This window comes from Homarus americanus, unplaced genomic scaffold (genome assembly GCF_018991925.1).
Source record: "Homarus americanus isolate GMGI-L3 unplaced genomic scaffold, GMGI_Hamer_2.0 scaffold48016, whole genome shotgun sequence".
Classification (NCBI taxonomy): Eukaryota; Metazoa; Arthropoda; class Malacostraca; order Decapoda; family Nephropidae; genus Homarus; species Homarus americanus.
The window spans coordinates 2,886,225-2,914,060 of NW_024755055.1; the positions used below are offsets into that span (position 1 = coordinate 2,886,225).

Sequence of the window (27,836 nt, forward strand, 5' to 3'; positions counted from 1 at the left end):
ACCTATGCAGATGCATATGCACACTTTGGCCTTGAGGTGAATGTACGTAAGACTTGGATTCTTTTTCAGCCTGTCCTTGGTTCAGCCACACCTTCACCATCCATTCATCCTAACTGTACCACCCTCGCTAATGTTACCCACTTTCAGTATCTCGGCTCCCACCTCTCCACCACCGTGGACATAAATGAAGAGATTCAGCATCGGATCAGATGTGCATCTCAAGCCTTTGGCAGACTCCATATCCGTGTCTTCAGCTGTAGGGATCTGCAATTATCTTCAAAGTTGCACATACATCGAAAGAAGTGGTCCTCCCCACCCTGCTATATGGCAGCGAGACATGGGTCACATGCAGGAGGCACCTCGAGGCATTTGAAAACTTTCACCAACGTAGTCTACGTTCCATCCTCCGAGTTCGCTGGGAAGACAAGAGAATAAATACCAGTATTCTTGCTGATACCAACTGCAGGAGCATCAAGGCTATCATTATCCATGAACAACTACATTGGACTGGCCCTGTTACCTACATGAACGACAGTAGACTGACAAAGCAGCTACTTTACAGTCACTTTACGAATAGTAAACGTAACTCTGGTGGGCAACTGAAAAGGTATAAGGATAGTCTTAAGACAAACCTGAAAAAGTCCCAAATCGACCCCTTCACCTGGGAGACAATCACTCCATGCCGTAACTCTTGGAGGAGCACCACACAAGAAGGTGTCAATACTTTCGTGTTAGCCCGACTGCATACTGAGGCAGACAAGCGCCAATGCCAGAAAGACACTGCCACCGCCCCTCCCACACTAGATGTAGCCCTCCATATGTGCAACATCTGTGGACGACCATGACAGTCCCATATCGGCCTCTTTAGTCTCCTCAGTGCTCAGCAACAAAGGTGTCATCCCTAATGACTTGTATAATTTTATCATAGCTGGATGATCGTCATACTCGATTACCAGTGACAGCAAAGTAGTAGTAGTAGTAGATTTTTTATCCCTTCCCAGGAGGATTACCATCACCATTGTTTGAATTTTGTTACCTAAAATCATACCATTTTTCTCTGGATTAATGTGTGTTGAACTTATAGCTAACCAATCACAGTACAGCATTATGGACGAGTTTATTTTAAGATTGGGGGACTAAAACTGCTGATTCACAGGTCCGAGAGGAATAAAGTGTGCAAGGGATTGATGGCTGCTGGCAATTTCAAATGATCACTTGAGGAATTTCTGACAACAAATATTTAAGGGTTTGGACGAATGTTTCTTGCCCGGAAAAGGTCCGGACTTGTGGGGTCCGGACCCTCAGGGATTTAATGTATTTCCAGTACAATACTAAACTTACAGCCTTACAATCTACCCCAACGGACATCACTTTTACTGTCTAGAAATTTCTTCGGTTCTCAGAGTTTTTTGGCTTTGGGAATTTGGGGTAAACAATTCTTGTCTTCTATTTTAGGATGTTATGTGGAAGTTTATCCTGAACCTCGTTTCTCCTCCTCTTTTCTCCTCCTTGTTTTATAATGAAAGTGTTTGGGTAAATATGAATCAGTTTATGAGATATTTTCAAGAAGATAACCTGGGATCTGCCTCCATGTATCATACTTTAGTTACATTCTCTGCTTTCAAAACTGTATATTTAAATAAACTTTACTATGTCTTTTATTTTATTTTTTTACTTACAGAGTGAACAAAAATTCCTGCTATGCTGGAAACATAACAGCAATGGAGGTGATGCTTCAAAAAGCCTCATGGTCAGACTGTCAGCTCAAAGGGTGGGTTCTCTATTAATCACCCATGAATTCTTGCATCTTTTTTTTTTGTGCTTAAGAATATTAAGTTGCTATGTAGAGACTTTTTGATGAATTGGAAGGGTTGGTAGAATTCCAAGTTGTCAATGGGTGTACAGTATAGTCAGTGATGGGCAGTAATACACTAATTTGTCTAAAGCTAGGATTCCATATACAGTATGCTTTTGTGTTAAATTGCCTTGGAAAATGGACACCCCTGTTTCCTGTTGCAGTTGCATAATCTGTCTATACAGCTGGAACAGGACAGGAAAAATGGCTCCCAGCCCATTGAAGCTATGGCGCCATTTATATAAACAGGATGATTTGCTATTAATTATCCTGGTTTTTATATAACATCATTTGTACAAGTATTCCAAAAAAAGCTTTTATTGAGACCATGAATTTTCATTTTAGAACAAATGCGTCAAAAATGTATGGATATAGTAAAATGATATATACTTATTTACCTGATTAAAGACCACTTACAGTACAAGGTTTCTAAATGCATTACACAAATAGGTATTTTTGTTGGGATATATACTGAGTGAACTGATGAAACAGTTGCTAATTTTCTAAGAACACAGCAGATAAAGGCTGTATAAAATTAAATTGTTTAGTTGGTCTCATTTCCCATTACTTATTTGTGAACTGCATAGCTATGGCAAGAACTAGTGACATCACATTGTGGGAGTCCCTCTTCCGTTTCCATGCAGTTGCGTTTTCACTCGCTGCACGGACTGACTGAAATGTACTGGAAGCGCATAACGCTAACACAATCATGCCATGCCAATGGAAACAACTATGTACATTTCAGTATGATCTTTTGGGGCTCTATCGCAACCGCGTGAATGGAATCCTAGCTTAAGGGGAGTGTCCAGCTGAAAATAAGACAAAAATTGGAAAATTACAAAATTATTCAGAAAAATTCCTGAGGAAAACTGTTTCCTATGGCTAAATGCTGACATATGATTATTGTGTAATTTGTAATATTTATGTAGCTATGCATGATTGTTCCCCCCACCTTCATTTAGAGGGCCTTCTGTTTACATAGGAAATATATAGGAAAAGCTGTTATGCGGTGTTATGCGGGGCCTCACGTGGTGTAGTAATTCCCTCACAGATGGTGTTATGAGGGGCCTCACGTGGTGTAGTAATTCCCTTACAGATGGTGTTATGAGGGGCCTCACGTGGTGTAGTAATTCCCTCACAGATGGTGTTATGAGGGGCCTCACGTGGTGTAGTAATTCCCTCACAGATGGTGTTAGGAGGGGCCTCACGTGGTGTAGTAATTCCCTCACAGATGGTGTGGTGTAGTAATTCCCACAGATGGTGTTATGAGGGGCCTCACGTGGTGTAGTAATTTCCCTCACAGATGGTGTTATGAGGGGCCTCACGTGGTGTAGTAATTCCCTCACAGATGGTGTTATGAGGGCCTCACGTGGTGTAGTAATTCCCTCACAGATGGTGTTATGAGGGGCCTCACGTGGTGTAGTAATTCCCTCACAGATGGTGTTATGAGGGGCCTCACGTGGTGTAGTAATTCCCTCACAGATGGTGTTATGAGGGGCCTCACGTGGTGTAGTAATTCCCTCACAGATGGTGTTATGCGGGGCCTCACGTGGTGTAGTAACTCCTTCACATATGGTGTTATGAGGGGCCTCACGTGGTGTAGTAGTTTCCTCACAGATGGTGTTATGAGGGGCCTCACGTGGTGTAGTAATTCCCTCATAGATGGTGTTATGCGGGGCCTCACGTGGTGTAGTAATTCCCTCACAGACGGTGTTATATGAGTGAGGTGTGGTCCCAGGCCTTCCTATCGTAGACGGATTAACACATCGCTGGTTGTTGGGTCTCACGGGCCGTTATCACTGGGTACCTGGGACCTCACTGTGTGAAGGTTAACTTGGGTGCGACTGTTACTGTTGAGTTGTTCTCACTGACTTAAGCACTGTTCACCATTGTTCACCTCTGTTTAACACTGGTTCCATTCCTTTCCTAAATGAAATAGTAACTTCTGGCGAGAACTTGTAGATATTCCGGTGGGGAGGAGGGTTCAGGGGAGGGAGTTGGTATGGGCCAACTTAACAGTTGACCTGGCTGCTCCGAGAGGAGCGCCAGGTACGTCTTGACCCTTCGGTGGTCAAGGATGTAGTGTGTGTGTGTGTGTGTGTGTTTTGTGTGTGTGTGTGTGTGTGTGTTTTGTGTGTGTGTGTGTGTGTGTGTGTGTGTGTGTGTGTGTGTGTGTATAGACACACACACACACACACATTTATACAGTATAATACAGTTAAAAGAAAGAATTGCCCTAAGAACAAACACATAAAGGGAATATACATTTCTTAGTACACAAGTAAAATTGTTCTCCTCCCCCCTCCCCCTTTCCTGGTCAGCAAATGTTATTAGCGGATTTGGTGATTCGTGACCATTTTGAGAACCTAACCCCCTACGAATTTTAAGGGCATGCTGTACTGTGCTCACTTGTACCTAATACAGTACAGGTTGACAACCCTCTATCCGAAATTCCGAAAACCGAAAGTTTTTTGTGGAGCATTTTTTTTTTTTTTTAAACAGGGATTAGCCCACCCAGGAATAGATCACTGACCCACATCGGGGCCTGGGGGGCGAAAATGTAATAGTAATACTAATTATAATAGTAATAATTATATTAATGCTAATTATTCATAGTAAATAAAAATTTTAATTAAAAAATACACCAAAATAAAATAATAATAACAATAATAATAATAATAATAATAATAAAATTTATAATAATAATAATAACAATAATACTGTATTAATAAAATAATACTAATACTAATAATAATAAAGAAATATACAAGAATGAAAAATGATAAAAGTGAGAAACACGACCTAGGCCTATGACATCCGAAAAATTCCGAATCCGAAATGCCTCTGGCCCCAAGGATTTCGGATAAGGGATTGTCAACCTGTACTGTATAGGTTTACCTAATTATGTTTATATATCCAAGGAACGACCCGAGCCCTTCAAGTGCTGACCCGGGCCCTTCAAGTCCCGTCCCTGGCCCTTCAAGTGCCGACCCTGGCCCTTCAAGTGCCGACCCGGGCCCTGCAAGGAGGTTTAGGAAGTATGTTGCCTTAAATTTGCATTTTGATAAATAAATGGATACAAAATTATTTATTTTTTGTGAATTATTATATGTGGGTGGATGCCACCCTGAACTTGGACTTTAAAGGTAATTTTGATGGTCAAGTAAGCCAAAACTGGTCAAAATAGGTATTTTGTCACTTTCAGGAGAATTATACACAAGTTTTCATGAAAACCAGTTGTAGTGTAATTGGATGTCTATTGCTATGTTATACAGAGCACTTACACTTTAACTTACACCAAGATGTGTAGGATTAACAGAATCAAACAAAACAGTACTCTTGTAGAGTACAACATAAGGAGAACATTGCCTCTGGGAATGAGACATTTGGTTGAAATGCTGGCATGCATTTTATAATGTTCAAACAGGTACAGTGTTGTAAATGTTCACCAGTCAGTGGTGTCACAGCCAGGGGTACACTTCAGGTCCCACCTACACTGTACCCTTTCCACACTAACCTGGCCTGTGAGCCACGTCTATAGCTACAAATAGCTGATTGGTTCCCCGAGCATTTTACCTCCTCCCTGGACTGTGTGTATATAGGCACGTATTTATATCCGACCTTTTATAATAAATATGCAATAATTTTCTAACCTTCTCTGAAGTGCTAATGCCTTGAAATGATTTGCATTATGCAAATGGGGTGTTATTTAACATTATTTTAGATAATAATAGGTCTGCTTACCATTTGTGAACACATTTGGGGTTCTAGGACAACTGCTACTCCCCCCCCCCCCTCCCCATGGGACAATTGCCCCCCATTCCATGAGTGAATCTTAGGTACAGCTAACCTAACCAAACCAAACCAGACCAAATCTAACCTAACCAACGTCACCATCAACCAGATTATTACAGGAGATCACAGTCACAGTTTTTCACTGTTTTGCCCTGCAATTTCCCTCATCGTTCATGCCCTGCCCACTGTGGGTGATTTATGATCGTAATAGGGGGGGGGGGGGCATAATTGAAATAAAAAGCTATTACCTTTTAAAAATACAGTGCCTGTACTTAATATTGTACATTGGTAAGGTGACAAGAATATCTGTGGGAAAAAATGGACGAATTCGAATAGCCTCTTCTGGTGGTAATGGTATTTTCATAAAATACCATTAATACCTGTACACTTCATATAATATATTGTATATACTGTATATCATAGGTAAAAAATAACGTCATCAAGAATGCATTTCCATGTATGCAACGGTACAAAATATATTTCTCTAACACAATTAGAGCAGATTTTATGACAAAAAGCTTATACCCATACACTTTTTTGCTAGCAGCCTTGCGCCTCAAAAATACCTTAGCTGTTGGTGATCTTGTTCCTCTTCTTAAACCCTTGCAGTCATCCAGAGGAAGCATTGAAGGGTTTGTGCTCTGCAATTCCCATCTTACGTGCCACTGCTACGTACAGTTTACATGCGTACTCTTGAACCGACCACGTGTCCACCGCCATGTTCCGTCTTGCCTAACGAATCAAGTAGCTCACAATTAAATTCTCCGTCTTGAGCAGCACCTTGTTCTGGCAGTACTTCACCATTGAAGCACCTGCATACTTTGTGATGTTCATGTGTTCTTTTATCTTAGCTGCATCCTTCTTGATCGTCCTGATCGTAGATTCGTTCACGCCATGCTGGCGCGCCAAATCAACCTGTGTCGTTCATTTTTCTAAATCTTGTATGATTTTGTACTTCATTTCGTAACTTAGGGCACGTCGTATCTTCTTTGGCTTAGGGCGGCTGGGTCCAGGTAATGCAAGATTTTTCTGTGGTGGTGGGGGTCCAGTGGAAGCCATTCTTACGAGATTATCGGGCACAATAGAACACAGTTTACACAGAGTGACTAGGAGGAGAGCAACTGACGCGGCTAGGTCAAGCGGCTTCTTCCCTCCCGTGACAGGGCACGTCATATTACATTAAACCAATCATAGCTGGCGGCGGAGGGAGGTAAGGATGCGTGGCCCAATCACAGTCCGATACGTCATATGACGTCACCGATAACGCAACAGAGACATACACTGCGCAACCTTACTCGCGCCGCTTACCCAAGCATGGCGAGATGGCAGGAGGTTTGAATCCAAAATTGGCGCGGCAAGGCAGGACTGCCAGATGCTCTTCGCGTAAATGACCAAATTTACCTCGTAAATCAAGCATTTCAATTCTGGCAAGGCACCTTGTAAATGACCAAACACGTAAACCAAAACCGCGTAAATTCAGACTCAACTGTACTGTACAGTACCACATAATTACGGGTAGTCCACACTTGATGTGAGAGAAAGGTTCATAAAAAGTTTTGTGCCAGGCAAATTTGTGCTAAATGAATCCTGATACAAGCCATTGAATGGAAGCATGTAAATGATGAGGGATGCATGTTGGAAGGGGAGAGAGAGAGAGAGCTAGAACAGGGTACTACAGCACCAAAACATTCACTAATGAATTCCTTAAGACACCACTTTTTTCTTATTTGAACATTTAATTCTATTTTTTCAAACACTTACAATACTAAATTATGGTTGACCCGAGTCTTGTGGAGCCAACCCGTGAGTGTCACGAATCCAATATGTAGTACATAAATGTTTTTAGCCAGTTTAGACTTTCTTAACTGATTGATAATTGAAAACATATTTAGTGAAACATTTAGAGTATTTAAAGCTTTTCTAAGGAATTAAACATTGAAGACATATTTAATGCTCTTATACTAAAAACAAAGGATATACTTGAGTACTGTAGTACAATAGAAAGCCAAACAGTGAAGAACAGAATGCATTATAAAGTAATAAACAATTCTTGAGACAATACTTTTTTCACTTCAATTCAAATTCCATCATTTCAAAACCACCCAGATGTACAAAGTTACAAACATTAGTAAACAGTTCAGCCAAGAATAACCAGCAATGTCATCAGATGCCTATTTACACTTGGACAAAACTTAGGGTCACAGTTTTGAAAAAGGTGCTGCAGTAGTTGTACTGAGTTGACAAGTACTGTACAGTGTTGCTGTTACTTTGTGGAGGTTGTGTATGTTATATGTTCTCCTTTGTTATTCCAGGTACATGGACCTTTGCACTAGAAGCACTGGAGTTAAGTTTATAAATGTAGAAGAGAGACAGGAGCCCCATGTAATTTTTCCAGGAAGACAAAAATGTTTGAATAGTTCAGAACCAGTTCCTGTAAACTTGCCAATATTTATACATGGTACAGGAAGATGTGAAAATGCAATGCCTGAAGGTTTCCAACCCTTAGATGTAGATTATCGGGAAGACGAGTCAACGGATTTATGCACAGAAAGTGATTCAGAAGAGGAGGGGATGGTACAACGGAAGCTTGAACTAGAGTCGGCGGATTCAAGGGTGGATGTTTGTGAAGAAACACAGGCCTCAGAACTGCAGGATCACACACAAAGAGAACCAAAAAATGATGAACTTATAACTATTATACCAGAAACACGAGATTTGGGCAATGTAGAAAACTTGGAGGATGCAAGTGAATCGGGGGAAAGTACAAGTATTGAAGAATATGCCTCGCCCTTGAAAGATGACAACACTGAGGCTCCCATACAAAAAGACTCTTCAGATGTAGATAGTAGCCCTGAAGAAAGGCAAATTTCATATATGGCAACTGGCCAGTCCAAAACCAAGCATAGATCAGTTAAATACCCTAAAAGAGCCTTACATGAACAGTATTCAACATCACCAGAAGAAAAAAATCGCCAGCCACGAAAACGGTTCCAACCATTGAAAAATAAGAAAAGATCAAGATTTGCTTGTGACATGAGCTCACCGCAAAGTAAAATAGTGATCCAAAGGTCAATATCAACAAATCCTGATGGGAATCATGTCCTTCAAGGAGCCTCAAGTGTGAAGCCTACCAGAACTACAAAGGTAAGACATTTTCTGTAGTCTACTTTTAGTCAAGTAACTTTAATATGTGGCAGCTTTCTTGTGGTTGTTATAAGTCATCAGCCCCCTTTAATGTACCCCAGGGTTGATCTGATACTCCTTTTGGATATATGGATTACTTTTCCTACCACTGTACAATCTGTCTCATGAAGGGGACTTTGACAGCTGTTATCCAAAAATCTGAAAGGTCTCATTAGAACTTTGAGTAACTAGTCAGCACTTACAATTATTGAGGCTATTGTGTGCTAAATTTGGTTTCGGGTAGAAAAAGTATAGCTAAGTCTTGTCACTTCTGGGGTGAATTCATTCTCTGTAAGGTCCCCCTCACTGGGAGCCACCTTGGTGGGTGGGGTCCCAATGATCTGGTTCGCTTTACCAGAGTGGGGCATAAGAATACTTCAATTAAAACACATCAGTTACGTTACTGTATCACTTGCATATTCAAACTATTAACTAAGTCAAAATCACTTAATGTGGCGAGGTGTAACATGGAGCTAGACATTACCTGTGGGTGGAGAGGTTTCAGACGCTGGACTGACGCCCGAGAGCGTCGGTGCTCCTCACTCCTCCTCCTCCGCTCAGCTCGAATTCCACTCACCCCAACTATTTAAATGTACTACGTTACTGTACACGTTCACGTTTGAAACTAAGACTACGAACTCATTTCCATTTCCTAAGATTTCCTTTTCAATCTATGCTCTGACTGAGCTGTCAAAGACAAGAATTAAATTGATTTCAAGGTTCAGGATGGCAGTCCTTGGTGGTTGGAGCCTAAGACGTAGTGTCCGATTACACCCGTTAAATTCTCAAAGATAGCTGGTCTGACAGTTCCCTTCAGGTTAATTAATTACTTTCGTAATTAACATCCTTACAACAATTTCACCATGAACATCAAATTCTCTGATGTTCATATGTGAAAAAGAGGTGACTTCAGCCTCGGTCAACAATCACTGGCATCTCTAGGGCCGACGTCAATGATACCTCACTCTCACTGCCGACTCTACCCTGACTTATATTGACAATTACGCTAACAGTAAATACAATTGAAGCTTTCAACATCAGTCACAATGGATCTTGAATGCTTCATCTGCAATCAGATATCTCTAAGTTGATGCAAAGTAAGGGTGTTGTACCAATTCAAATGCATGAACACCCTGTGCAGAATTTATGTATACTTGAGTTTCTCTCGTAATGCAGAATGGAAAACGGAGGACTCAGATCTCCTGAAGTGGTTAGAGAACGAATGTTTCAACTGGGAGACTCAAAAGGTTTCAGGTTTTGTGGGCGTGGAGCGTAATATGAATTATTAGGTTTTAACAGACTAGCCATGTCATTATGACAACGACAAAGGTTGATGTACGACTGCTACCTCTTGACTGGCAGGTAGGAGAAATAGTTGCAGCTGCTCATGGTTCTGGCCACCATGCTGTATAACAGGAGAAGGCCTCAAAGATTAATAAAATGTATACAGTACAGTAAAACCTCGCTTAGGAGGGCTAAATGGGGGGAATGGGTGTCCTGGATAACAGGTTGTCCACCTTAAACAAAAAAAAATCAACAAAAAACTAGTGCAACAAGGAGGCACTGCTGGAGGGTCTTGGCTTGAAAAAGTGTCAATCTTTGAGTGATCTTCCTTCTTTGCTCCTGTAAGACACGTTCCCTCCTGTACCTTAAGTGATCGTAATAGGCCCCAATTTTTTTATTTTTGTTTGATTGGCAAATTCTCTAAGGGTGTCCAGGCAGTCCCTAGCTTCTGCCATTTTTATTTTTGGTAGTTCATCTTCCTGTTCATCACCATCAAAGTCATCTGCAGCCCCCATGTACAGGGTCCACAATCTCTTCTGTCAAATTGTGGTACTGTACAGTATTCAGGATCATTTTCATCAACCTCCAGCCAAGCCTCCACATCCTCAACTGTAGCATCCTTCTCTTCTCAGAGAAGGGTTCTGAGCTATTCTTCTGATGTGAAGCCCTCAAAATCATGCTTCTCATCAATGTCTTATAGCAGCTTCTCCCAGGATTTGATGAGGATTGTTGCCTTGACTTCTTTGGCAGAAGCAGCAAAATTGTGAGAGCTGGACCTGAAGTTGTATAACTTAAGATTTCTGAAGGTCCTCTGCCTTCCTGTGTCCTCCACCTGATCCTCGCTTGTCTCTTCCACCACCTTCACCTCATCCAAAATTTTGCGTTTGTACAGCCATTTTGTAGCATAAATAACACCTTGATCCATTGGCTGTATGGCAGAGGTGGTGTTGGGTATCAATGCCTGGCACCTGATCCTTCCATCCCTGCTACACAGTTTTTCAATGTTGTGATGTGAGGGAGCATTATCCAAGAGGATGATAGCCTTCACTTCATCAGCAGGGATTTTCAGATCTTCCACCTGCTTATGCCTGATCTCCACCACAGCATGTATGATAAACCAGTCTGAGGTTATGGGTACTGTATACCATGCATTTTGGGAGTTATAGTAGTGGACTGGGAGCCTGTGCATAATGTCCTTGACTGCACGAGGCTTCTTGCTCTTCCCCACTACCACATGTGTAAGCATATGGCTCTCATTGGCATTTGCAGACACTGCTCTTTTGAAAGTTTCTTACTGGGCACACTCTTTTTGCTTCTGAAGGCTTGTATATTCTTTGGTAAAGCTCTCCAGAAGAGTCCAGTTTTATCTGCATTGTACAGTTGGCATAATTGAAAGTTTTTGGCATCCATTAAGTCCTTAAATTTTTCCCTAAATGGCTTCACAGTGCGAATATCAGCACGCAGCCTCTCACCACAATTTTTTTCTCACAATATTGTGGCACCTGGATTTCCGCACTTGTGGCTGCTGCTACAGTGACCCCTCGTTTAACGAACGCCTCGGTTAACGAAATTTCGGTTAGCGAACTGCCTTCCATATGGATCTTCAATTCGGTTAACGAACAAAAATTCGGTTAACGAATTTCTTACGAACCGACCTCAACATGTTTTTGCTTGCACTGACCGGGCAACCATCTTAAGTATCAGTCCGCCAATACATTAATCGGTTCTAGGGCTTAAATTCCTTACTATTTTAGTAAATATCAAGAAGTTTATACTATTCAATAATTTTAAAATTTTCTCTTCCACCCCAATGCCTTCTCTTCTTCCTTCTCCTCCACCCCCATTCTAATTCCCATCATCATCATCCAGGAGCCTTCTACATACACACCTCAAAGTAAGTGAACTTTTCTACAATTTTTGTTGAATTTAGGAAATTTTCGGTGAGCTGGAACCAATTACCCAAAAACCCATTGAAACAATGGTTTCGGTTAACGAATTTTTTGGTTAACGAACGACCTTCTGGAACGGATTGAGTTCGTTAACTGAGGGGTCACTGTATTCCACTCTCACGTTGCTGTACGAACTTTTATACACTGCCTGTTCCAAATCCTCATTCCCAACCTCCTTCATTCTTCTAATGCCAGATTTTTCCTGGTCCACATTAAATTTCATAGCATATTTGTGCAACTTATCTTTGTACAGCTGCTTCCTGACTTACGACGGGGTTAGGGACCGACATCCAGGTCGTAAGTTGAAATGGTCTTAAATCGGAAATGCTTAAATAATACATAGAAAATCGAAAATGGGGGTTTCTTTTTCTTCTCAGCACCACAAAACACTCACTTTTAAGCTTGCCAGCCATTTTAAAGTGAATTACAGATGAAAATTTTGTCTGCGTCCTGACTTTGGGACTCGAGAATACGTAATTTGACCAAATTTTGGTACGACTGAGGCAGGTCATAAGTGCGGATGGACGTAAGTCAGGGATGAGCTGTATTTTCGTATATCCGACACCAACTTTTGAAATTCTGTATTCACCACATATTTGCGAGGGAACAGCACCCTTTTCTAGTTTTTCAATCACCTTTAACTTTTTGGTCACTGATAAGGTCTTAGACTTAACCTTCTCACCACCCTAATGGATACCAAACACCTTCTTAGGGGCCATGGTTATTGTATTAATTTTTAAATAAAATGCAAAAATGTGTATGCTACTTCTACTTACAATGTAACCTCATTACTGGCAATGTCAAATAAGTTTGAAAATGAAGTTCAACATGTCTAAATAGCAATGAAACACTATCGACAGAGTGAGAGAGCTGAAGGGATGCTATCGAGGGCGTTGCTTGTTAATTTTTTAATTTCATATTTAAATTTGTGAATTATTTTTGGGCAGATTTTGGCTTGCTTAAGTGATATTCGGCTTAGTGGGGTGTGCCTTACTAGGGTTTTACTGTATGTTTATATTTATAATTTTTACATCAAAAGAAGCTTTGAGTAGAGTTAGTAGGTAGAGCACATTGAGGAGACTTAGAAGGGTATTTACTACAACATTCTGTCCCACACTTCATTGTCCAGTACAAGTAATAAATATCAGTTTAATGCTCGCTTTAACTCTTGATACAATCAGCAGCATAATTTATGATAATTTGTGTTACAGAGAGCAGCTTCTCTGGAGAAGAGAAAGAAACTAACAAAACTATATGACATGCATGACATGAGTGATTTTCAGAGTGAAGAGGAGTACTGTCTTCCCACAGTTGGAAGTAAACTAGGAGATCAAAAAAGAAATGAAAAATCCCCAAGAAAAATCAAGTAAGTTGGATGTCGGTTTATGTAATATAGTAATACTTTATGTTTAACCAAACAAAGTTACCAATAGTGTAGTGTGATAATGTTTGCTCTGTAGCATTTAAATACTATGAGGTATTTGAGTTTTCTACCTTAGTCTTTGTTATTCAGACAAAATAATTAAGTTGATGGAGAGCATTGGCATCAAGTGGTGGTTGGGGAAGGGTATGCTGGTGGTGGTTTGTGATGCAGGTTGTGTGAAGTGACAGTAAACCAGAATTGGCTTGTTGTTGAAGTGAAGTACCCTGACAGCTACATCATTTACAGCAGTGATAATGTGTGAGTGTTTTCTCTTGACACTGGCCACTTTGCTGTCAGTGGAAAAAAGGCTTGGAATAGTGTAAAAGAAATCTGATAGACATTCTACCAGCTTAAAGGTTTTGGTGTTGATTTTAACTTGATTAGTTTTAAATATGAATAAACAATTTTGTTTCTTTTTGTACTATTAGGCGGGTAATACATTCATTTGTCTTTCACAGGCCATATAAACCTTATACTCGTTTCGAGGATGAGGTGATATTAAAGTGGATTGATAAACATCGGCTGCACACAGCTGTGGGTGGCCTGTTAATGTGGCGCACCATGCAGAATGCAGGTGTTTTACAAAGTGAGTAATTAAAATACCTGTATATAAATCCTTTTGCAATCTTTGTGTCATAATTAGATCATTTAATATTTTGCCATTTACAGGGATTGATAAGTGCACCCACCTCTCTTTTATACGAGGTTGTGTTCTTGAAAACCACCGCTTAATTAAAAATCACACAAATTAAACATCATTTTCCTAAAAGAATACATGTAAATGTTACAGATTAGGGGGTATTTTATTTTTTTCTTGGGATTAGGCCACCCAAGCACAGGTCACTGATCCACATCGTGGCCTGGGGGGCAAAAATGTAATAATAATAATAATAATAAAGAACCATAAAGAAATACAAAAATGAAAAAAAGATCAAAAGTGAAAAACAATATATGTGTGTTTTGTCAACAGTAAGAGAAACAATTGAGACCCTGCAATTGTATGTAAATGAGGCAGAAAGTTAGATCAGCAACCTGGTCACAATTTTTGTGATGCCATATAGCAGTAGGGTCTACCATAGACCACATTATGCTTCCAATATCTTTCCCTGTTTGGTAGCTGCCTAATACCTACTGCCTACCGCACAGGGTACGAACAGTGCTCTCAATTAAACCAAGCATGCGGCCAACCTTCGACACACGCTCTCCTCTCTGAGGGTGGTTGATCACATTTAATTTCACATCCATTGTGATTGTTTTTTGTGCCTTTTTAGCTTTAGACGCCCCAGAGGAGGCAGATGGACCTTTTCCAGACATGCTTGATGGAGGAAACAGCGTTTAACACTAAAAGGGTACTTGATAAACACACAATGCAAATAAGAGCACAGAGAAAAAGTAGTGCTGGTGTGAACTGAGAAAGTGATACACTCCCGTGTATCACTTGATGGACTTAAGATGCTACCTGACCTACAGTAGCTTGGAGAAGGACGTGCCCCTAAGTGCTCGTGTTAGTGACCATAGGAAATGGCCGCCGTGGATCGTTGTGTTGCTTGGAAACACAGAAAAAAAGCATTTAGTTGAAGAGTCTCTCAAGCAAGATGTTACCTCCACTGAAAACAGAGAGAGACTAACGCTTATTTGGTGTGTTAAAAGGCTGGATGGCGCGCCACAAACTAGTGACTTTACTTTCAATTATGTTCAATAATTGTTAAAATGACTAAAAAATTGAATATTAAACTTTTAAAATTATTGAATAGTATAAACTTCTTGATATTTACTAAAATAGTAAGGAATTTAAGCCCTAGAACCGATTACTGTATTGGCAGACTAATACTACAGCTGGTTGACCGCCAAGTGCAAGCGAAAACTTGTTGAGGTCGGCGTGTAAGAAACGCATTAATTGAGGGATTGCTCGTTAACGGAAGTTAAGAATCTTGTGGGAGGTAACTCGCTTAACCGAGGCGCTCGTTAACCGAGGAATCACTTTACCTGTACTATAGTGTTTTGATGGCAGGAGCTTTAGCTAGCTCCAGTCACCGCGAGGTGGTAATGTAGCGTACTGTATGTGGCCAGTTGTCAGTTATCTTGGTATGGGCACACAAACGTACGTACATGTAGATATCTCACACTCAGGAATGAGGTAGAATAGAAACTCACAATGCGCTTTCTGTATATATATATTGTTGTACAGCGCAGTGCTTAGGAGTGACTAGGTGAGAAGAAGCTTGCTCAGAGGTCTTGTAGGGCGAGGAGGTTTCTGAGGAAGCTGGGTGGTGAGGAGCTGTGAGAGATGTTGCTGGTCCGGTAGCCGAGTGTAGAATGGTCTCCCTGGCCAGGCATGGCCGTATTTATACAATTTACGAGGATCAGGATTTGGGGTGAGCGTAGCGAGAGGGCCAATCACAGCGGCTTAAGCGTAAGGTGTGAAACGCTCTGATCCTGAGCTGGAGGTTGAAGGTTGAGACTAGGTCAGCGATCGTACCCCAATGTCCACTGCATAGACCTAGTCTCTCGGCGTAGCTGGCTGTACGCTGATTGGCTGGTAGGTGCGCGGCCGGAGCTCAGTTGGGAGTTGCAGGGGAGAGGAGCCACTACAGTAGCATCTACTGGGCCGGCCCATAATTCAAATCCCAAAGGACTGTAGTCAAGTTATGTGTTAACTGAAATTTGTTTTATGAATGTGGACTAAGTCGATTTATGCGGTGAAGGACAAAAATCGAAATGTGAATAAAGTCGGGCCACGCGGTGAAAGGGTTAAACATTGACCTCACCTAACCTAACTTTTTCAGGTAGCATTAGGGGCAAGTACAGTAATCATCAAGTGAAGTAAACTTGGGGTGTGGTGAAAGAAGACTAGAGTCGACCTTTTTCTAGGCTTTTTTGTTTATATAACTGACCAAGGGAAGTATGGCATCTGGAAGAGAAGAAAAGAATGTTCTCGTAAGTGTATGGAATAAAGAAAATTATTAAAATAATAAAACCCCAAACAAAACAAAACCCAATGATAAAAACATAACATATGTACGGACACACACAACAAGGGTTCAAGTGTAGCATAACTTTATTACAGGGGGCAATGTTGATGTGGTCTGAAAAACGGTTTATAACCCATTCTCCTCTTAATGTTGGGTACTAGTCAAACTTAGACTCACTCATCATTTTCTGTCCTGTTCATTAAATCTTAAAAAAAAATTTATTGCAGATCGTACCATGTACGGATTAAAAGAGCGCTTTCAAAAGCGTATTCTTCCGCGCATCGACACTTACGGCCTCTCGGAGGAGGCCGTGAAAAGGTTTAAAGGGCACAGAAAAGGTAACATTTACTTTCTTCATTTTGATTAAATAAATGAGAGGTGACATTATAATGAACTTAATTAGGTTACGTTCCAAAACAAGTATCCACTGTAACTCAAAAAGCCCAATAAGTAGAATTCTGACTGGTTGTGGTTATCAGAATATATATATATACTGTTAGGTATTTCTCCTTATATATATATATATATATATATATATATATATATATATATATATATATATATATATATATATATATATATATATATATATATATATATATATATATATATATATATATATATATATATATTTCATATATCCTGTATTTATGTCTTTAATGCCCCCATCTTTACCAGGTCAAAGGTAAGACTATGTGGGTGATAATGGTTGCTACTGTGCCAGTCCTGAATAGATCCTGGCAAAGCATCAAAGAAAGATATCAAAAGCAAATACAGTGGTCCCTCGGTTAACTAGCACAATCCGTTCCAGCAGGTTGCTCGTAAACCGAAACCATTGTTTCGATGGGTTTTTGGGTAATTGGTTCCAACTCACCAAAAATTGCCTAAATTCAACAAAAAAGGTAGAAATGTACACATACTTTGAGGTGTGTATGTAGTAATCTCCTGGATGATGATGCTGTTGTGAATTTGAAGTGGGAGGTGGAGGAGGAGAAGGGAGAAGAGAAGGAAGTGGAGGTGGAGGAGGAGAAGGGAGAAGAGAAGGAAGTGGAGGTGGAGGAGAAGCATTTTACTGCTTCTTGGAAGGTGAGTCACCTTCCGTGAAAATGTCAGGAACCTCTGGACTGACAGATTCTCCACCATGAACATCCTCTTTCCTTCTTCAAGTGGAAGGCTGAGGGTCTAGCATCATCCTCTCTCCTCCTTGAAGTGGAAGGCTGAGGGCTAGCATCTTGTTCCCTCTGCCTTTTACTGAAGAAAGTGTCAATTGTGGTCTGTGGGGCATCTTTCTTCCTCATCATTAACTTATGTTTAAAGACGGAGACCATTGTGTCCTCAACATGACAAAGTTAGTTCAGTTTTGTCCATATCTGGGTGCTTTGAAGCCAGTTTCCTTAACTTCTCCCAGTAGTAAATAACATCTTTCAACTCTTTAGTTGACATATGGTCATCACTTTCTTTTTCCTCCTCACCATCTCATCCAGTTGCTTCAAGTCTTCAGGAGTAAGTTCCTCCTCATGAGACATCATAAGCTCTTCCACATCCTCCTCCTACACTTCAAAGCCCAATGACTGACCAATGGACACAATCTCCTGGTCCAACTCTGTTTCTTCCTCAAATCCCTCAAAATCATGGACTACTGATGGCCACAGTGCTTTCCATGAAGAATTGAGGGATCTAGTGGAGACTTCTTGCCATGATGACACAATCAATTTTACAGCCTCCAGGATGTTGAATTGTGTCTTCCAGAACTGTGACAGTGTTAGATTAGGATCAGTGGAAGTTGCCTGATAACACCTCCTAAACATTTTCGTCATGTACAGCTTCTTGAAGTTGCTGATCACATTCTGGTCCATTGGTTGTATGATTGATGTAGTGTTGGGAGGCAAAAACAACACTTTCACAAAGTCAAATTGAGACTCCAAAGTTCTGGCAAGTTCAGGGACATGACCAGGGGCATTATCCTTAAAGAGAAGAGCCTTTAAAGGGAGTTTATTGGTGGTTCGGTAGCTCTTGACAGAAGGGCAAAACACCTCAACAGCCCATTCATTAAAGAGCTGTCTTGTCACCCATGCCTTACGGTTGGACTTCCAATAAACTCCAAGCTTTGCTCTTACCACTTTCTGTTGCTTGAACACCCTGGGGTTTTCAGAGTGGTAGATAAGCAAAGGCTTCAGTCGGAAATCCCCTGAAGCATCGGGACCAAGCAATAGAGTGAGATGGTCTTTCATGGGTTTATGCCCAGGTAAAGAGGTGATGACTGTTCTTATGGGCATCTTTTTCCAGAACAGCCCACTTTCGTCCACATTGAACACTTGCTGTGGAAGGTAATTTTCTTCTTCCATCAGTTCTTTAAACTCCACTAAAAACTTTTGCTGCCCCTTCCTTATCAGCACTAGTAGCTTCAGCATACCGAACTACATTAAAAATTTCACTTCTTTTCTTAAATTTTTTGAACCAGCCCTTGCTGGTTCGAAAATCTTCAAATTCTGTGCCTGAAGAACCAGGTTGATCTGTCTTTATATGTTCATATATCTCCCTGGCTCTTTAACAAATACATTCAGTAGAAACTGAATCACCTTTCATCTGTTTTTCCCTAATCCAGATGAGAAGTAACCTCTCAGTTTCTGCAATTAGGGATCTACATTTAAACACACTGGTAGTTTTGTCTCTCATTTTCACTTCTTTAAATTTGTCTTTCTGTGCAAGAATTATCGACACAGTTGATGTCGACATGCCATTTTCTTTGCATAGCGCATTTGTTCTAATGCCTTCTTCATGTGAGTCCTATCTTCAAGAAGGGCGATAGTCACTCCACGAACAACTATAGACCGGTGAGCCTGACCAGCATAATATGTAAAGTACTTGAGAGTATTATCAGAGATGCTGCGATGGAACATCTACTCCGAAACAACCTTGTAAAAGATTGCCAACACGGTTTTATGCCAAGGCGCTCTTGCTTAACACAATTGCTCAAGGTATTGGATATTTGGACCCATATTCTAGAACGGGGTGGTAATATCGACAATATTTACCTAGATTTTGCCAAGGCTTTCGACAGTGTACCCGACGAAAGGCTGAAAATCAAACTGGAAGGGTACGGAATTTGGGGAAATGTCCTAGCGTGGATAGAAGACCTTCTACATGACCGCAAGCAGTGTGTGGTGATTAATGGCACGAAATCGCCATCTGTACCTGTAACAAGTGGGGTACCACAGGGCAGTGTATTGGGCCTGCTGTTGTTTGTTTGTTTCATAAATGACATGCTTGACGTTGTACACTCCTCCATACAAATGTTTGCCGATGATGGCAAGTTATTTCGGGAAATTAAGAACCAAGCGGACTGTGAAGAGCTGCTGAAGGACCTCTGTGGGCTCCAGGAATGGTCGAAGAAATGGCTGCTGAGATTCAATGTCACGAAGTGTAAGAGGATGCACCTGGGGCGTACCAACGGTAAGGAGGCATACCATATGTCCCAACGGGATGAAGAAAATGCACTAGTTGAGACTGTGTGCGAGAAGGACCTAGGTGTGAATGTTGACAATGAACTGAAGTTCTCGGGCCATTGTGAGAAGAAGGTAAATCAGGCAAATAAATTATTGGGTCTTATAAGAAGGTCGTTCAGATATCTAGACGGTCCGTCCCTCGTGACGATCCTCAGGAGTGTGCTTCCCCATCTGGAGTAGTGTCACCCCATCTGTTCCCCGAGATATGCTAGGGACTGTCAGTTGGTAATGTTCAAAGGAGGGCCACCAAACTGGTGCCTGCACTTCGGCACCTCAGCTACCCTGAGAGATTGGAGCGCCTGAACTTGCCTAGCTTATACTACAGACGGGCAAGGGGGGACCTAGTTGAGGTGTATAAGCATCTCAGGGGGCACTACTCAGTTGAGTGTCCTTACTTGGAGCTGGCGGACGCTCGCCCCACAAGGGGTCACAGCTCAAGATTGAAGAAGCCGCAAGTCCAGAAAACCGTGAGGGCAAACTTTTTCGGAGTGAGGGTTGTAAACTCTTGGAACAATCTACCAGAGAGTGTTGTGACGGCACCGAGTGTGAGCTCTTTCAAGAGAAGACTTGACCAACACTGGAGCGGGTTCAGGTACATTGAGGAGCCGGTGCATGCCCAGTATTTGCCAACAGTGCGTGACAGACGTGACCGATCGCCCGGGCGGCTAGCGAGCCGACCTTTTGGTGAAGAATATAAATGAAAAGAGACGTGACCGATCGCCCAAGCGGCTAACAAGCCGATCAGTGGCGAAGAGGATAAAAGTAAAAAAAAGTAATGTTTTTTTTTAATTTCCTGCTTGGTTTGGATTGAAATCGCTTTTCTTAATCTCTTAGGCCCCATGCTGGATTCAAAAAATCTAAACACATGATATTTTAATTTTAAACTTGGTGTAATTCAAGATTATTTTCTTTTAAATAACACTGCACTGCATTATATATTATCAATATTTAAAAGAAATGTCAAAATAACCAATAATTTGCTTGGAAACACAGAAAAAAGTATTTAGTTAGAGTCTCAAGCAAGATGTTACCTCCACTGAAAAGACAGAGAGACTAACGCCTGTATGGTGTGTGGGCAGGCTGGATGGTGCGCATGAAACTAGTGACCTTACCTTCAATTATGTTCAATAATTGTTAAAATGACTAAAAAATTTAATATCAAACTTTTAAATTTTTTGAATAGTATAAACTTCTTGATATTTACTAAAATAGTAAGGAATTTAAGCCCTAGAACCGATTACTGTATTGGCAGACTAATACTACAGCTGGTTGACCGCCAAGTGCAAGCGAAAACATGTTGAGGCTCGTAAGAAACTCGTTAATCGAGAGATTGCTCGTTAACCGAAGTTAAGAATCTTATGGGAGGTAACTCGTTAACCGAAATCTTGTTAACCGAGGATTTTCAACTGGCTGATAAAGAAATAGAAATGTTTAAAACCTAGGTGAGGTAAGTAACTATTGCAAATTTTTTATGTTGTAGGTTTACAATATTATTAGCCAACACACTCATTTTTGCTCGACCCTTCTTTACCGTGAGCGCCACCCGATGTAAACAAACATATCCCTCATCATACTGCACTTCAACCTTTCTTCGCACAGTGTGAGATGTGAAGTAAAATCTGTTTCACATTTCTAGGTTTTATTAAACAAAGAATATAACAAAAGAAACCAAAATATACAAGAAACACAGTAACCATATATGGACTAACTGTAACACAACCTAAGCATCAGGACAGAGTATGACACGTTACAGTGATACCTATAACCACACTGTTTATCTATGTTAATTATTTATACAGTATAGTCTCGATTTATGCGGATTTGGTTTACGCGTTTGGTCATTTACGCGGCACCTTGCCAGACCGCCAATTTTTATTTACGCGGTTCATTCCATCATTAACACGGGAAGCGGTGCGGGCAGGGTGCGCACAAGGTCTTCCAGTCATCAAAACATTACCAAGTTCTTCACCTACCACCCACCACAGTCGACTTTGAGGGGTTTGACAAAGAGGCCCTGCAAGCCTCTGTGGTGGATAGTGATACAATTGATACAGGTGAGGGCCAATAATCTGCCCTCTGCCTCGGAACCAACCCCTCATCCCCGTGTGCTCAGCATCTCTTCTACTAACGTAAGTGTTAAAAAACCTAATATTATTGATATTTCTCTTAAATAATAATTGTGTGCATACCATCATAAAATTAAGATGTTATTTTTACTACAACGTACGTATTTTGTCGGAAAAAGTGTAGTCTGGGGGTTGGCCCAGTCTCTATTTCAATTAATCTCGGGTTCTGTTATTTCGTTTACGTGTTTCTCGTTTTACGCGGACCTCCACGGGTTCAATTGTCTGCCTAAATGAAGAGTATATGTACTGTATATCTACACGATCTCGTCAACCAAATCAAATGTAGTTTCCGTGAAGAAAAAATATTAGAATAATTTGCTATACGTATATGATATCAGATACATACTGTACGTTATACTAAAATGTTGATCGCTGGGTTATGGGTAAACATATAAGTCAAAATCTTTAGTGTACTATGCACAGAGTAATGCTATCTTTACTTACCTTGTGATTGATGTCAGTTCTTGTAAATGGTCTTGTGGTCTGACTTCAACTCGATTAGTGTGCCCTCGAACAGGTTAGGCCGGCACAGACACGTCTGCCTGGCTCAACTGTGTCACGTCATACAGAGGATGTTTCGAACATGGAAGGAGCTATTTTTTATGCATAAAATAATGCTAAAGTATCTTGATATGCTATGTATATTTGTTGGCATATGCATTTTGAAATTCATTCAAATTAGGGTCAACTTCCACTTGTTATATCATTTAACTAGAACCTCACTATTTATGTAGACTTTTTGTCAATATATCAGTTGTTTAACTTTTGACTCAGCTAAGTGGTGGCAATGACTGACTCTGGTTGTAGTGTTTCGTGTGTGTGTGTGTGTGTGTGTGTGTGTGTGTGTGTGTGCATCAGTGACTGGCTGTAGTGTCTCGCGTGTGTGTGTGTGTGTGTGTGCGCGCGCGCGCTTCAGTGACTGGCTGTAGTGTCTCGTGTGTGTGTGTGTGTGTGTGTGCATCAGTGATTGGCTGTAGTGTCTCCTGTGTGTGTGTGTGCGTGCATCAGTGATTGGTTGTAGTGTCTCGTGTGTGTGTGTGAGAACTTCGTGTTTTCTTTTTTCCTTGTGGTTATCAGCATATACCTGGATCATGCGCACCTACAGTGATTTACTTGCATATATATATATATATACAGTGAACCCTCACTTTACGCAGTTAATTCAACCCACGGCGGCCCGCGTAAAGTGAAAACATAACATATGGGATTAATTGAAATAGAGACCGGGCCGACCCCCAAACTCCACTTTTTCAGACACAATACCTACGTTGTAGTAAAAATAGCTTCTTAATTTTATGATGGTATGCACACACAATTAATAATTAAGAGAAATATCAATAATATTAGGTTTTTTAACACTTACATTAGTAGAAAAGATGGCTAGGCACATGGGGATGGGGGGTTGGTTCCGAGGTAGAGGGCTGATTATTGGCCCTCACCTGTATCACTTGTATCAATTGTATCACTATCCACCACAGAGGCTTGCAGGGCGTCTTTGTCAAACCCCTCAAAGTCCATATAAGTCCATATCCTCACTATCACTGACTTGGGCCGGCTGTGGTGGGTGGCGGGTGAAGAACTTGGTAATGTTTTGATGACGGGGCGACCTTGTGCGCACCCTGCTCGCGCTGCTCTCCGCGTAAATGGGTACACACACCGCGGAAAGTGAGCATTCCGGTTTCGGCAGGGTACCGCGTAAACGTGGAAACGCGTAATGTGGGACCTCGTAAACCGAGGGTTGACTGTATATATATATATATATATATATTTACACGCGCACAGTGATCCCTCGGTTAACGAGCAATCCCTCGATTAACGAATTTCTTATGAGCGCCCCTCAACGTGTTTTCGCTTGCATTTGGCGGCCCACCAGCTGTAGTATTAGTCCGCCAATACAGTAATAGGTTCTAGGGCATACATTCCTTACTATTTTAGTAAATAACAAGAAGATTGTACTATTCAATAATTTTAAAAGTTTTATATTAAATTTTTTTGTTATTTTAACAATTATTGAACATAATTGAAGTATAGGAAGCTAGTTTTTTGCGCGCCAAACAGCCTGTCAACACACCGTACAGGCGTCTGTCTCTGTGTCTTTTCAGTGGAGGTAACATCTTGCTTCAGACTCTTCAACATAAATGCTTTTTTTCTGTGTTTCCAAGCAAATTATTAGCCATTTTGAAATATATTTTACATATTGATGATATATAGCGCAGTACAGTGTTGATTTAAAGAAAATAGTCTTTAATTACAGCAATTAAACTTAAAATATCACGTGTTGAAATTGTTTTTTAATCCAGCATGGGTCCCAAGAAATCAAGAAAAACGATTTCAATCCAAGTGAAACAGGAAATTATTAAGAAACATGAAGAAGGCATTAGAACAAATGTGCTTAATAAAGAATATGGCATGTCGACATCAACTGTGTCGACAATTCCTGCACAGAAAGACAAATTCAATGAAGTGAAAGTGAGAGACAAATCTACCAGAGTGTTCAAAGGTAGATCCCTAATAGCAGAAACAGAGAGGTTACTTCTCATCTGGATTAGGGAAAAACAGATGAAAGGTGATTCAGTTTTTACCTAATTTATTTGTGAAAGATCCAGGGAGATTTACGAACATTTAAAGACAGATCAACCTGGTTCTTGAGGCACAGAATTCGAAGATTTTAGGGCCAGCAAGGGCTGGTTAAAAAAAATAAGAAAAGAAGTGACATTTTTCATGTAGTTTGGCATGGTGAGGCTGCTAGTGCTTTTAAGGAAGGAGCAGCCAAATTTTTAGAGTAGTTTAAAGAACTGATGGATGAAGAAAATTATCTTCTACACCAAGTGTTCAATGTGAACGAAAGTGGGCTGTTTTGGAAGAAAATGCCCAAAAGAACATTCATCACCAGAGCTGAAGCCTCTTTACCTGGGCATAAACCCATGAAAGACCGTATCACTCTATTGCTTGGTGCCAATGCTTCATGGGATTTCCGACTGAAGCCTATGCTTGTCTACCACTCTGAGAACCCCAGGGTGTTCAAGCAACAGAAAGTGGTGAGAGGACGGCTTGGAGTTTATTGGAAGTCCAACCGTAAGGCATGGGTGACAAGACAGCTATTTAATGAATGGGCTGTTGAGGTGTTTTGCCCTTGTGTGAAAAGCTACCTAACCACCAATAAACTCCCTTTAAAGGCTCTTCTCTTTAAGGATAATGCCCCTGGTCATGTCCCTCAACTTGCCAGCACTTTGGAGTCTCAATTTGACTTTGTGAAAGTGTTGTTTTTGCCTCCCAACACTACATCAATCATACAGCCAATGGACCAGAATGTGATCAGCGACTTCAAGAAGCTGTACATGAAGAAAATGTGTAGGTGTTGTTGTAGCGTACCGTATGTGGCCAGTTGTCAATTATCTTAGTATGGGCTCACAAACGTACGTACATGTAGACATCTCACACTCAGGAATGAGTTAGAATAGAAACTCACAATGCACTTTTTGTATATATATTGTTGTATAGCGCAGTGCTTAGGAGTGACTAGGTGGAGAAGCTTGCTCAGAGGTCTTGTAGGGCGAGGAGGTTTCTGAGGAAGCTGGGTGGTGAGGAGCTGTGAGAGATGTTGCTGGTCCGGTAGCCGAGTGTAGAATGGTCTCCCTGGCCAGGCATGGCCGTATTTATACAATTTACGAGGATCAGGATTTGGGGTGAGCGTAGCGAGAGGGCCAATCACAGCGGCTTAAGTGTAAGGTGTGAAACGCTCTGATTCTGAGCTGGAGGTTGAAGGTCGAGACTAGGTCGGCGATCGTACCCCTACGTCCACTGCATAGACCTAGTCTCTCGGCGTAGCTGGCTGTACGCTGATTGGCTGGTTGGCGCGCGGCCGGAGCTCAGTTGGGAGTTGTAGGGGAGAGGAGCCACTACAGTGTCATCAGGCAACTTCCACTGATCCTGATCTAACACTGTCACAGTTCTGGAACACACAATACAACATCCTGGAGGCTGTAAAATTGATTGTGTCATCATGGCAAGAAGTCTCCACTAGATCCCTCAATTCTTCATGGAAAGCACTGTGGCCATCAGTAGTCCATGATTTTGAGGGATTTGAGGAAGAAGCAGAGTTGGACCAGGAGATTGTGTCCATTGGTCAGTCATTGGGCCTTGAAGTGGAGGAGGATGATGTAGAAGAGCTTGTGATGTCTCATGAGGAGGAACTTACTCCTGATGACTTGCGGCAACTGGATGAGATGTTAGAGGCTGACAATGATTTAAAAGATGTTGTTCACCACTGGGAGAAGTTCAGGAAACTGGCTTCAAGGCACCCAGATGTTGAAAAATCAGAACTAGCTTTGTGTAATGTTGAGGACTCAATGGTCTCCTTCAAACATCAGTTAATGATGAGGAGAGATGCCCCACAGGCAAAAATTGACACTTTCTTCAGTAAAAGGTAGAGGGAACAAGATGCTAGCCTTCAGCCTTCCACTTCAAGGAGGAGAGAGGATATTCTTGGTGGAGAATCTGTCAGTCCAGAGGTTCCTGACATTTTCATGGAAGGTGACTCACCTTCCAAGAAGCAGTAAAATGCTTCTCCTCCCCCTCCACTTCCTTCTCTTCTCCCTTCTCCTCCCACTTCAAATTCACATCAGCATCATCATCCAGGAGCATTCTACATACACACCTCAAAGTAAGTGTACTTTACTACCTTTTTTGTTGAATTTAGGCAATTTTCGGTGAGCTGGAACCATTTACCCAAAAACCCATTGAAACAATGGTTTCGGTTAACAAATTTTTCAGTTTAACGAGCAACCTTCTGGAACGAATTGTGCTCGTTAACCGAGGGACCACTGTGTGTGTATCCTGGTACATGTGAAGAAAATTCACCGCACATTTATCCTAATTTAAATTCTCTATTTTCAGCCAGGTAAATTAAGATCGGAAGCACTTCCCATGACTTACACTAAGAGAGATTAAGAAATTGAAAGTCAAAATGAGGAAAAAATTAAAAGGAAAAATAAAGATGGAGAGAAACGGTCTAGGGACAATTACTGTAAGCCATCTAGAACTGATCATATCCAATCACCACAAGGAAACCTAAAAAGATATGTGGCAAAGAGAAAGTTGTTTAAGTTTGGTGAAGTGGCAAAACTTACTCCACAAGCTCTCTTCGTTAGGAATGGAGTTGGAAGTGCCATCATACAACATAAATTCTTGAGTAGAAGAATCAATTCAAGTTCTGAAGAGGAACAAAAGAAATGCACTTCAGATGAGGCTAGTGCAAGGAGCCCTCATAGACCACAAGAACAGAGCCCTCATAGTCCACAAGAACAGTCATTACTTAGAGCAGATATATCCCTAGAAGAGGAAAATTTACATAGTAACTCTGGAGAAAATATTGATATAACTGTTATTGAAAGGTCACACATGAGTGATGGGGAAGGAAGTGGTGTGGATTATTCTAGAAATCAGCCAGTAGCCAACAAGAGCCTCTCAGATTTAGAAGATGATATTTCTAGTACAAAAATTAATGACAGATCCATGTCTCCAGTCACTTTCAATTGGTGCTATGTGGTGAAGAATCAATGATGATTATGGGGTGTACCTTTGGTGGTCCACCTGACATGGGTATGTGTGTGAGGCCAGTGTGTTCTTGTTATTTTTCTGAGTGGTGGTGTTGTTGGTCTAATTTTTCATCTTATTTTTGTTATTATTACTACTACAGTAGAAGTCCAAAAATCCGGACTGCTTGGGGATTGGGTCGGTCCGG

At 41.1% G+C, this 27,836-nt stretch overlaps 1 protein-coding gene across 2 annotated transcripts; it reads left to right on the forward strand.

Annotated features, from left to right (window-relative positions):
* Positions 1–1,682: 1,682 nt before the first annotated feature.
* On the forward strand, positions 1,683–27,781 carry LOC121856259. Of its 2 annotated transcripts, XR_006086944.1 has the most exons (8): positions 1,683–1,771; positions 4,777–4,893; positions 7,963–8,794; positions 13,350–13,432; positions 13,948–14,075; positions 16,689–16,799; positions 26,990–27,399; positions 27,448–27,781. XR_006086944.1 is itself a non-coding variant. In XM_042351655.1 (7 exons), exons 1-7 carry the CDS (start codon positions 1,722–1,724, stop codon positions 26,995–26,997), a joined length of 1,329 nt encoding a protein of 442 aa, XP_042207589.1. In that variant the 5' UTR covers positions 1,683–1,721; the 3' UTR covers positions 26,998–27,781. The 2 variants fall into 2 exon arrangements, 1 of the variants encoding a protein (XP_042207589.1); XM_042351655.1 differs by having other exon boundaries at positions 26,990–27,781.
* The last annotated feature ends 55 nt before the right edge of the window (positions 27,782–27,836 follow it).